The sequence below is a fragment of the Puma concolor genome, chromosome E2 (genome assembly GCF_028749965.1).
Source record: "Puma concolor isolate L17-30 chromosome E2, mPumCon1.1.hap2, whole genome shotgun sequence".
NCBI lineage: Eukaryota > Metazoa > Chordata > Mammalia > Carnivora > Felidae > Puma > Puma concolor.
Window position 1 is genome coordinate 36,199,400 of NC_141681.1, and position 12,599 is coordinate 36,211,998.

Below are 12,599 nucleotides of genomic sequence, written 5' to 3' on the forward strand. Positions count from 1 at the left end.
GGAATCTGTCTGCTTCTCTTCATTCCACTGTCACTCTAGTGCAAACCAATATTCTCTCCCTTCTGGACTATGGAAAGAAGTTTTAGATGCAACACTTTCTTTTCTCCTTCCCCCTGAAATCCATTATGTTCTCAGAAGCCAGTGTGACCTTTTAAAAATGTCAATCAGATCCTGCCCTTCCCTGCTAAAAATATTTAGTGGCTTCTTATTACACTTAGATTATTCCAATTTAGGACTTTTGATTTAAATCAAATTCCTTTAAATGGCCTATTAGATCCAATGTGATCTGGCCCCTGATGACCTCTATGAGCTCATCACATCTTATCCTAACCATTGATAACTCGTGTGAGCCCTGTGAACCTCCTGTCTATCTTCATTCATGCCTCATGATCTTTGCAGTTACTGTTTCCTCTGCCTGAAATGCTCTCGTGATGGATGTTCATGTTGACTTTGTGCCTTCTCTCGATGTCACTGATCAAAGATGCCTTCTTGACCACAGTCCTAAGCAAGTTCATTCCCTACCAGTTCCTTTAATTCACTTTACCCTGTTCATTTATTTCATATCACCCAACAAATTTGTAATGATAGAATTTGTTTATTTCCTTATTGTCTGTCTCCCTACTGAAAGAGAGCTAAAACGCTGTTTACTCCTATACTTTCCAACACCAAGCACAGCACCTGTCCTACAGTAGACATCAGGTTAAAATTTGTTGAATTAGTGAACATGGATTAACTATAGGTTAAAATCGGGAAAAGGCCATAAGGGAAATGGAGAGAAGCTCCAGGGGGTGAAGGGGTGAGCATATCAGGTTGGAGAGATCAGGAAAAGTGTCATGGTGGAAGTGGCATTTTTTAGAAAGGCCTTGAAGAATAGCAAGGATTCAGACACAAACAGAGCTGGGGAAGACCCCCAGTAGGAGCAAAGGCCTAGAGAAGGATATGCAAGGGTGTGCTTGGGGAAAAGGAGGTGTCTGCGTATTCTAGAGGCAAAGGGCATATGGACACCAGAGTTTTGGATTGCAGTAGAACTGGTTTCCAACTCTGCCTTGACTACTTAAAAGGCAAGTTACTTAACCTGCTATGACTTTCCTGTCCTGCCAGAGAGCATAATAATAGCCTCTTTTTTCATATGGTGATGAGCGTGATCTATGAGAACACTGTGCAATGTTCAGAAGAGCACTCAGTAAGAATGGCGATGGGGCCATGTTGCTACTGTGAAAGGGTTTTTGCAGAAGAGTCTGGAATTAGAGTAAATAACTTTAAACACCAGGAGAAGGAGGCTTGAATTTAATTTGTGAGCAGTGCAGAGGCATGGACCTCAACTGGACTTATGAAAGGGAGAAATGCTCTTGGGCTTTTGTAGATGTTCCTGGGATACAGGACAGGAGCCCCAATCTGGCAGCCTTCAGGCTGGCACATGTGCTTTGTATTTAAAACTTCTTTCAGTTAGTTCCCAACGTGTCCCACAAAACGTGGAAACGTGTCCCACAAAATTCCAGATCCCAGACTTTAGAACAGTTGAAGATCTGGTGACCCTGGATGCTCTGCACTGAGAGGTGGCTGCCCCTTTCACTGAGGCATGTGGTCCCCATTTTGCCACATTCCACACCCTCCTTATGGTCTTACTCTCTGTCCACTCCCTTCATTTACATTACTTGCCTGGCATCTGTAGGCATCCAAGTGTATGAATCCTGACACAGATTCAGGATTGCAAGAGACCTCAGACACCATCCAATATGGCAGCTGACAGACACTAAGCTTCCAGTTTGTTCCCAGAGCTTTCTGTGCTTACTCTAATTTAAACTTCACTACCAGAGTCCTTAACACTCACTTGCAGGAGGATCAGGCAAAGGTAAATACATTTCTTCTCCTTCTTTTTTAATGTTTATTTATTTATTTGAGAGAGAGAGAGAGAGAGAAGAGAGAAGGAGAAGAGAAAGAGATAGCACTAGTGGGGAGGGGCAAAGAGAGAAGGAGAGAGAGAATCCCAAGTAGGCTCCACACTGTCAGCAGAGTTTGACATAGGACTCAAGCCCACAAACCGTGAGATCATGTTTTGAGCCCAAATCAAGAGTCGGATGCTTAACTGACTGAGCCACCCAGGTGCCCCAAGGATAGATGCATTTCTTAGTGCTGCAAAATAAGTCCATCATGGACCATTTTCTATTTACAGATATAAGGAAGAGGGAAAGGAAATTACTGGAAAAAGCTGGATTTGTTCAAAGTGGAAACTCAGCCCTGGCCTCCATTGCATCTACCATAGCCATTGTATTGACATTCACCTGCCACATCCTCTTGAGACGCAGGCTCACCGCCCCAGTGGTAAGAACCATCTCTAGAGCTGGCCTCCTTAACATTCCAACACTGGACAGTGCCAGCTGGGAAGCTCCTCCTCGCCTTTGCCCAGCACTGGCATCAGAGTACTCAATCACAGAAGGGCCAGAATTCTACCATGACTTTTAAAAACAAGTGCTTGGACTGACAAGGAGCCCAGGAGAGCCTAACGGTGACTCTCATCCAGTCTAAGTGCAGGGGCAGTAGTTAATATTGGAACACAATTTTACATTTGGAAAACAAAACTGAAATCAAATGATCACTGGGCTATTTTATTCATAATTATTCATACATATTACAATAAGGAAATTTGTGGGAGTTTTCTGGGTGGGAGCAGTCATAGGTACTGGGAGACATAGTGTGGTGTTAGGGTCAGAATCCCCCTTGTTTAAATCCCAACTCTGTTACTATGACAGAGGGCAATTCATTCAACCTCTCTTGCTTGGTTTTATTATCTGTAAATGGGGTTATAATAGTCCCAGTGGTTGTGAGGACTGAAGGAGCTCTTTTATGTAAGGCACGTGGAACAGCGCCTGGTACATTGTAAATGCCATGTAAGTGTTTGTTGTTCTTATTAGCCTGATGCTCACCCAGCCCAGGATAATTTGGGCTGAAAGCCTCAGAGGGAGAGTTAGGATAAATGTGAGATACTCAGGTTTTTTATAAGGGGGCCTGTGCATTCAAAGGTAAAGAAACTGGGCTAGATGGGAAACAGCCCCTGGCTGAAATAAACAAACAGCTGAGATATTAAATCCAGTGTCTGAAGGGTAAGTGAATGGATGAAAGTCAATAAAAACAAGACAAAAAAAGAACAAAACCCAGAGAGAATGAAATAAGCAAGTGTGCTCACAGAGCAATAGTTGCACCAAAAATCATGGATCTTGAGGGGAAGGGGGATGTTTGAGAAGGCAAAGGCTTTTGCTAGGGCATCTGTTGTGAGGCTGTCAGTCCTGTTACTGCCCTGTTTTTCTTTGTGAGGTGCTTTTATTTTTTCAGGTTCTTTACACAGAGTTTAGTCACACACTCTGGGGCTTGAATTCAGTCATGAACCCAAAGCCAGAATAAATGGCAATGACATACCAAAGTCTCAACAGAATGCTTTCAATTATTGTGACTATGTTCTATGATCCCAAACAGAAACAATTCTTTCCTCGGGAATGCACCGAAGAAAATTTAAAACCAGACTGATTGCACATGGTTAATATTTTCAAAAATGATGATTTAGAAGAAATCTAGAGGAGGAACAAGATTCCCCTGAATGCAAGGCTCATACTTCCTCAAATTCAGAATCCCTCACCTCCTCTGTCAGGGCCACATCAGTAGGAGGTCAGCCCCCCAGGTGCTGGCTCACATCAGGCAACCTGAGTGTTCTGTCGACCAAGGCCTGGGCTTTCTGAGCCAAGATAGTACTCTGGGACTTGGGGGAGCTGAGTTCTCTTTGGGGATGGATTTGGGACCAGATGTGATGAAGGGAGCATTATTCATTGTCCCCTTACAGAACTAATGAGGATTAGTTGAAGCCCAGGGCTCTGTCCATGGGGCCCATTCAGCAGCAGGCAGGATCACTCTGTATTTATTGATGGAAGTTGTGTTATTAATTTCTTAAATGGGTGGTTAGGGAGAAGCTGCTAATTACAAGTCAGGCAGATGAGAAGATGAAATCTGGGAGATGAGATCATGCACCCCTGGGGCACCAATGGAGCGAGGAAACTTGTCTTCATTGAGGCTGTATGATGTTAACCACCTACCAGGCAGGACTCAGTGAGAAAGGCCCCAGTGAAGAGGGAAGATGGTTTTGGGAATACCAGTTGAACAGAGATTTTTACACTTGTCCCAAGTGTGTGGGGAGGCAGGGTGTTGAGCCCAGACCTCGGGGGTGGGAGAGTCAGAGGTCACTCTCCAGTAGCTAGCATGGGCCAAGCAGGTCCTTCCAAGAAATTTCTTCCTTCATTCCTGGGGCTAAATATGGTATGGAAAAGGAGGCTCTAGCTCTGAAGGGTCAGAGGACCCTGAAGCAACTGGGGAAAGAGGATAATTTAGGACAATCCATGGGGTTTTGAGTGAAAAGTCTAGGCCAAGTAAGGACGTGGATGGGAAATTCTAGACATTCAGTTAGAGACCTTACTCAGACATTATCACGTTATATTCTCTGGACTTACAGAGGCAAGGGTATAGATCTTCCACCGTTTTGATGAAATTCCAAAGCAAAATAGATTAAGATGTTGCTATCCCTACTTTGCTAGACCATGATTTGGGAGTCATGAAATGAAAAAATGTTCCAGTCAGAATTCCAATTATGTCACCGTTTCTCATCTCAGTATTTATAATTTCCATGGATAGAATCGTTCAGAGCCAAGGCAACACCTCATCCTAAACCTTCTACCTCTCTTTTGTTCTTCAGGCATTTAGTGTGATTGCCATGTTTAATGTAATGAAGTTTTCAATTGCAATCTTGCCTTTCTCGGTCAAAGCAATGGCCGAAGCCAATGTCTCTCTGAGGAGAATGAAGGTATAACTAATGCTGGGTGAGTAGGGAAGAGAGATCTTGTTTTTGGGTGGGAAAATTCTCAGATATGGGAAAGCTGTGTCAACCCATTGGAGGGCTGGGTCATTGGTTTGGAGAACATTGGGATAAGGCCCTGCATTCAGAGTTGGATCAATAAATGTGCATCAAGGAGGGTACAAGCAAAACTTTATAAGGTGGTCTGCCCTTTGATTAAAAATGAAACAGAGTCTCCATGCATGGAGATTATGTTCCTGATCCCCTACTCTTTTTCCAAGTCATAAATCTTAAGTTGTTCCAGGAGTAGGGTTGAGTTTGCACTGAGCTATTCCCCACCCCTTTACCTACCTGGTTTGCCCTATGATGCGTGTGGTGATGGTAATGATGAAGAGGGTAGTGGGGCACCACATTTATGCATTCAGTTGCTTTATTCATTCATTCATTCAGTCAGTCATTCATCAGAGATGTACTGTGTGCTTCCTATATTTAAGGTATTGTAGGAAATGCAAATAAAAGGAAGAGAGAGCTTTTACTCTCAAGAGCCTCCAGTCTCGTGTAGGACCAGGTATCCCAGTCATTGCTATACACAGTAAGGATATGTAACATGCAAGAAGGCATAAAGTGGTTTTGAAGTTCAGGCAAGGGAAGGAAAAGGAGGAGGGTGTTGCAGAGAAGAGAACAGCATGTTTAGACATGTGTGAATTAGTTGAATGATTTTATTCACTCAGGCCAGCATTCTGGAAGTCACCTTAGGCATCAGAGATGCTTGTATCCCTTACTATTCACATTCAACTAATCAAGGGCCCTTTTGAGTCACTTCCTGCTCACTGTGTTTCCTCAATTTTAAGAGGCACTGTTTGTAAGATTGAGTTGTAAAGTGGTATTATCAAGTCATCACTTTCTGAACAAAACCCAAGAATGAACACCATCATATTAGCTGTATATATTATGATATCAGATAACTTAGACTAGAGAAACAATGCTATTTCTTGACTCCTCAACTTCTTTGTCCCTGCTGCCATCACTGAATTATCACGGTGACTTATGAACCAATTTCCCTTTTCTGTTGTTGTTCTTCTTAAATCCTCATTGCACTCAGCCCCCAGAGAGCTGTTGAAATTTTGGTCTGACCACTGATATTCACCTGCTTGAAACCCTTGAGTCCTTGTTCCCTCCAGGACTGAACCTGAGCCTTCCATCAGCAGGTCCTCAGTTATGTCTCCACCTGATTTCCTATCCCCTTCTTACCTTGAGCTCTATGGTAATCCTGAATTGCTTGTTTCATGTCCTCACCCTAATAAACCATGCTCTTGAATGTTTCCTTGCCTTTGCTAATGCCATACCTTTTGTTATAAGGCTCTCATCTCCTCTTCCTTCCCTCATTTTTGCCTGTCAGCACCTGTACAGACTCAGCTCAGGCACCAATACATAGACCTCAGGATGGGGAGCCAAGTGTCCCTTCTTTGGCAGTTACAGTGTTTTGTTCTTGTCACATTTCACTGAAATGATTGTGTATGTTCCCATCTTCCCCTAGGCTGTAATCTATTTAAGGACAAGAATCATGCCTTATTCATAATTTCATTTCTTATGTTTACCACAGAATTTGGCACAGGGTAGACACTTGGCAAATGTTTTGTTGAACTGAGTTGAGTGGGTACTAGGAAGAAGGCATGGCAGAGGCTGAGCATGTGACCTTGGTTTAATAAGCGTTAATGCCAGGCAATGAAGCCACCACCCAAAGACTAGAAAAAGCTGATTACCTTGGGCATGAGGAAAAAATGTAGCTGAGATCAGCATTCTCCAATGTGGGTGACCCACATAGACTTTGTGGATAAAGAGGCATCTGTCCTAGATAGCATGAGCTAGTACACTATTTCTGCTGCAGCTTCTCCTAGGGGAATATCTTCCCTAAATATCCTAAGTAGAATTGCCAAGATTATGGTTTTGGGTCATTAGAAGATATATTGGGATGATTCTTGTAAATGCATAATGTCTGCCCAGTTAATTTTGTCTCTTTAATCTTAGAAAATTCTCGTAGATAAAAACCCCCCATCTTACATCACCCAACCAGAAGACCCAGATACTGTCTTGCTTTTAGCAAATGCCACCTTGACATGGGATCAAGAAACCAGCAGAAAAAGTGATCCAAAGAAAGTACAGAATCAGAAAAAGTGTTTTCTTAAGAAACAGAGGCTAGAGACATACAGTGTGAGATCATCAGCCCAGGAAGTTGCTGGCCCAGAGGAGCAAAGTGGTAGCCCCACATCGGTTCTGAACAATATAAGCTTTGTGGTGAGAAAGGTGGGTATGTGTTCTATAGGTATGCCTTCTATCTTTCCTCCTTGTATCACACAACTATACTTTATCAAGACCTAACAAGATTTGTTTGAGCTGGAGGTGGTGTGGGGATGTCTCTAGACTGTTTTCTTTCCCCAATTTTAAACTTAAAAATTTTTTTTAAATGTTTATTTATATTTGAGAGAGAGAGAGAGAGAGAGAGCAGGGGAGGGGCAGAGAGAGATGGAGACAGAATCTGAAGCAGGCTTCAGTCTCTGAGCTGTCAGCACATAGCCCAGTGCAGAGCTCAAATTCATAAGCTGTGAGATGACCTGAGGCAAAGTTGGATGCGTAACCAACTGAGCCTCCCAATTTTAAAACTATGTACATGGGTAATGGATACATTCTCTTCAAGCTGACAAAACATGGTAGTTGTAACAGTACTGATATTTAAACTCCAAAGGAGCCAGTGGCAATTTTGAATGGACAATCTATTTCAGGTGGCTAGGCTCAAATTGGCTATCTTTTGTAAATCTTTTTGGATTTGTTCTTAATTTCACATTGGAGTACTATGATAGATAATAACTGACAATCATGAATACTTATTATTTACCAGGTACACAACTAACTCATTTAACCACCCCAATAACCCTAAGAGATAGGTACTATATCTATTCCCACTTTATGGTTGAGAAAACTGACACAAAGGGAGGTTAAATAAATCACCCAAGATCATACTGCTAGCAAGTGGCAGAAGACAGCTTCACATTCAGGGCACCTGGCCCCAGAGTCTGTGCTCTTAAGCACCATGCTTGTTAAAAGCAAGTAAGATCAACAAGCAACCCAGCAAAGGAAGCCAGCCAGAGCCTGTTGGCTGCTCCCCTCAGGAATGGGGAATAGAGTCTTTAGACAAAGCTCTACATTTAGGGAATGTTTGGCTTCTCCTGCATGTGATTCTCTTGCACTGGGAACTCAGCAGCAGTGCTCCTGGGATGGCAGTGTTTGCCGATTTTGCTGCTGAGGGCTCAGCATTAATTCTATGCCTAGTATTTTAATTTCCCATCTTGTTGACTCACCCTTTCTGGTGTGAGCACTATGGAAGGAGAGGTTCCTACTTATTATGCAACGCTAAGCTCAATAGCTGGTGTAGAGTAGTATTCAGTTGGCTGGGTGTAATTGATCTAGGTTCTCTGTTAAGTCCTACTGGGTGCAGCCCACTTTGCTTTCTCATGCCCTTCCCCCTGCTTATGATGTGCAGCACCTGGATTGTTCCAACCAGGCCTTTGGAATTGCTCCAGAGTGGCTTCAGTGAACTACTCTTGTGTTTTAAAGAAGCTGCCTTTTAGCCCCCTAGTGGCCTTCCTTCTCATTATGTCAATGACTCTTGCTTGGGCTTGTGCATCAAGGACATGGTCAATGTTTTCTGAAACAAGTTGAAGACAGTGGGAACAACACAGTGTTGTGTGGATTAAGGTTATGCCTCCAGAACCTGATGTACCTGGGGTCCAGTCCCAGCCACTTGCCAGCTGTGTGACCTTGAGTATATTGCCTAACCTCTTGGAGCCTCTCTTCCTTTATGGGCTCAATGGATATTTTAAAAATAGCACGACTTCACAAGGTCGGTGTGAGGACTGAAAGAGATACTATACAAAAATGCTAAGCCCATAGTAAGTCTCAACTTATGTTAGCTATTGTCGCCTTTTTCCTCTCACAGTCAAAAATCCAGCTTAAGTGTTGCCCTTAAATATTCTAAATTCAGAGCACCCATGTTTTTTCCAAATTTAGTTCTAGGATTCCATTGGGCTATAGCCTCCTTGAGGTCAGGGTGTGTATCTGTCTTGTTCACAGGTTGTGACCTTATACCAAGGCAAGTGCCTGGCATGCATTAGGCACCCAAAGGTGTTTTCTGAATGGACAGATGAATAATCAGAAACCCAGGGGCTGCAAGTCTCATGGGTTTTCTCCTGAAGACAAGGTTGAATCTAGAAGGCTAGAGACCTGGCCCCAGGAGGTGGATAGAATTCAAAAGAGAGTCAAATGCCTAGAATCTGGATCCAGACCCATGATCTCTTTGTCCCAAACTCTTTGTAATGCACCAATTCCTTAAAGACCTTTTAGTGGAATTAAAATGGATCAGCTTTGGGACACTTGGGTGGCTCAGTCAGCTGAGCATCCAACTTTGGCTCAGGTCATGATCTTGCGGTTTGTGAGTTCAAGCCCCAAGCCCCATATCGGGCTTGCTGCTGTCAGCGCAAAGCCCACTTGGGATCCTCTGTCCCCCTCTCTCTGCCCTTTCTTTGCTTGTGCTCTCCTAAAGATAAATATAAATGGATCAGCTTCACTTATCTGCAGTATCAATGATAATGTGGACTGCATAAGGCAGGGATCACATCTGTCTTGATCACTACTTTATCCTCAGTGCCTAGCATGATGCCTGCTGTTCCATAAAGTCTTGTCAAAGAAATTCATGATGACAGGAAGCTATCTTCATGTGCTGAAGGTGGCAGACAGGCGATGGGAAAGGAGCTGTATCTGGCTCCATCATGGGCATCTTTGCTCTAAGAGATCACGGAGAGCAGGTCTTAATGAGAATGCTCTTAGTTGTTCCATCTGCAGCACTGCAGTATTTGCTTGAACACAAGAGTGGTCACATGTCCACCAAAAGTCTCCACATGGATTCTTGCTCTGCCTGCCCTGGTTTCCCTCCAGATATCTACATGGTTTACTACTTCACCTCCTTCAGGTCTACTAAAATGTCACCTGTAGCAAATACTGTCAGTGACCCATCTGTGTGTCCTAGCCACCTTCCAACTGCCAAATCTGTATCTATGCCAGAGAGCCCTCCCCATCATCCAAAAAGCACCAGGACATTGACAGCCAGGGGAGCAGCTCTCAAACACTGTTGACTATTTATACTTTACTCCCTCAGCCATTGGAGTGGGAGGGATAGAACCACTCTAAGTTTCCCAGAATTTGTTAGCAGGATTGAACTTCATTTGCCTCCCATGGGAGCTAAAATAATTGTACACCCTTGATGGGTCACCTTCCCCCTCCCCTGACACCTCACAAACGAACTACCTTCATTCAAATCTTTGATTCAGGGTCTGTTTCTGGGAGAACTCAAGCTAAGACATTTACCTTTCTAGTAACGTTCCCCCCATCCTCATCTCCTCCCTACCTCCCCCCTACTTTATGAGTTTCCATGGCAGGTACCTGACATACTCCATATTTTACTTACTTATTTGGTTGACTACTGGCCCCCTCAACCAAAACATAAGCTTCATGAGGGCAGACCGAAATGGTTGTCTGTCATATTCATTACTCTGTTGTGCTGTTGCTACTGTCCAGAACAGCACCTGGCACTTACAATGATTTGTGGCAGAATTAATAAATCTGCAGCTGTAGAATAATCCATGAACCCAAAGTGTTGGAATAGAATAACTGCTTAGCAATTTCAGGTTATGCTTCAGTGTGGTGGAAGGATACTTTAAATTATTTTTTAATGTTTATTTTTGAGAGAGAGACAGAGACAGAGAGACAGAGAGTGGGCTGGGGGAGGAGCAGAGAGAGAAAGGGAGACACAGAAGCCAAAGTAGGCTCCAGGCTCTAAGCTGTCAGCACAGAGCCCGACGCAGGGCTCAAACTCACAAACCACAAGATCATGACCTTAGCTGAAGTTGGATGCTCAACCGACTGAGCCACCCAGGGGCCCTAAGTGGAGGATACTTTAAAAATTACTTTTTAAAAGCACTCAACTCTCTGTACTTCAAAGGCTACTTATGTCCCTCTGGGTTGTGCAGCCTTTAAGTTCTATTAGATTTGCTTTCCTGGAGTGTAAGCATGGGACAATACTCCTGTAAAGTCCTGTGTGTCCCAGACCAGCACAAGGCTGTTTTGCGTCAGTGCTTGTATGTGATTTCTAGAAGTCCTCTGGGCACTCTGCTGTGCTGTGCCAAGGAAAACACTTAATTAAGACGTAGGTTCCTGTATTGTCCAGGCTGTATATTGGGTTTGGGGTGTGAGACTGTAACTGCCACCTTTTAGAGCCAGCAGTGGCCCTTTGGCCAGCAGAGTTTGGAGGCAACACTTTCATACCAAGACCCTCTAAAAACTGGGGAAATGACTGTGTCTTTTTTTTTCTGTTTCTCTGATAGGGGAAGATCTTGGGAATATGTGGGAATGTTGGAAGTGGAAAGAGCTCCCTCATTGCAGCTCTCCTAGGACAGGTAAACTGTGAAGACAGAACACTGACATGACACTGAAATGTCAGGTTCCCTACCTGCCGTGTTTGGGATCCTCTGAGAACAGTGGACCCAGTGGCTGGGCTCAGCTGCACTGGACACTGTGAAGACAGTTGATAGTGATTTTCAGGGGGTTAATGTTCTCAGTGGCTCCATGCCTCTTGTCCATGTATGGCTGAGCTTTTCACACACTCTTGGGTTTGTCTCCTAAGGACATGTGTTAAACACTGACTGCTTCCTTGCCTAGAACACCACCTTTGTCAAAGGAAGAGGAAAGTCATTAAATCCATGTTTTTTCCCATGACTTGGGCCATCCTGATTAGAAAGGCCAGTAAGTCAACTTGGTAGGGAAGGACCAAGAAACCTAAGACTCACCATGACTCTAGATCTGTTTTTCCCTTTGTCCATCTCCATATCCCCAGTGTCTGCCCACAGCAGCAGCTCAGTCAAGCCTTCTTTGATGGAGTGGCTGAATGCATGCATCAACTAACACAGCAATGTGCCCTCAACCTCTCTGCAGACCTCATGGTAGGCAGGGAGGAGCCCAGGGGTCTTGTCCTTTGTCTGCTACTTCTAGCTGTGTGATCTCAGCAAAATGCCAGGCCAATTATTGTATTCACAAGGCTCTAAATTGATATAGTTTCTCATCCCAAATGAATGAATATTAAGTCCTCTTTCTTCCCACCCTGCTGTTCCTAGAGAGAAGCTTGGGTGCCTGTAGCTGGGAGAGGAGGAACCTCTGAAGAAATGAGGACACCAGGCTCAGAAGAACCTGTTAGAATAGGGTGACTTCTTTTGGCCTCAGCTGACTCATTTCTAGAAAGAGTGACAACTCCTTCCCTGTCCGAAGGAGGAGGTTGGGGGATTGGGGCAGAATCCCATGAGCTCCTAAGGTTACTTATGCCCTGGGATTCTGTTGTGTGTGCCTGTCATAAATAGCCCTAGAGTCAGCAGGTATGTTACAGGTGACCCATCCCAATTGTCTATCGAATAACATGAGGCTCTCCACAGAATCCCATAAAAGATGAGCCAACTTCTGCTCAGATATCTCCAGCAATGGAGAACTAATTATTTCACAGCCAGTTCCCTCTTTGGAGAGTTTTGATATATGGAAGTGGAGTCTGCCTCCTTTTAACTTCTACCCTTTTTTTCTGCTCCTTTGGAATCTCTCAGAGAAAAGAGAATCTATCTCCCATGTAACAGTGGTGAGATTAGATGCCTCACCATAGTCACTGGGATAGGGG

General features: G+C 43.9%; 1 protein-coding gene across 3 annotated transcripts in view; it reads left to right on the forward strand.

Annotated features, from left to right (window-relative positions):
• Nucleotides 1-12,599, forward strand: part of ABCC12 (ATP binding cassette subfamily C member 12) — a 95,572-nt gene that overhangs the window by 37,184 nt on the left and 45,789 nt on the right. For all 3 annotated transcript variants that reach the window (XM_086689511.1, XM_086689512.1, XM_086689513.1), the window contains exons 8-11: nucleotides 2,174-2,322; nucleotides 4,736-4,843; nucleotides 6,863-7,138; nucleotides 11,269-11,340. In XM_086689511.1, coding sequence (XP_086545637.1) covers nucleotides 2,174-2,322; nucleotides 4,736-4,843; nucleotides 6,863-7,138; nucleotides 11,269-11,340 — 605 coding nt within the window. The remainder of the gene's footprint in view (nucleotides 1-2,173; nucleotides 2,323-4,735; nucleotides 4,844-6,862; nucleotides 7,139-11,268; nucleotides 11,341-12,599) is intronic.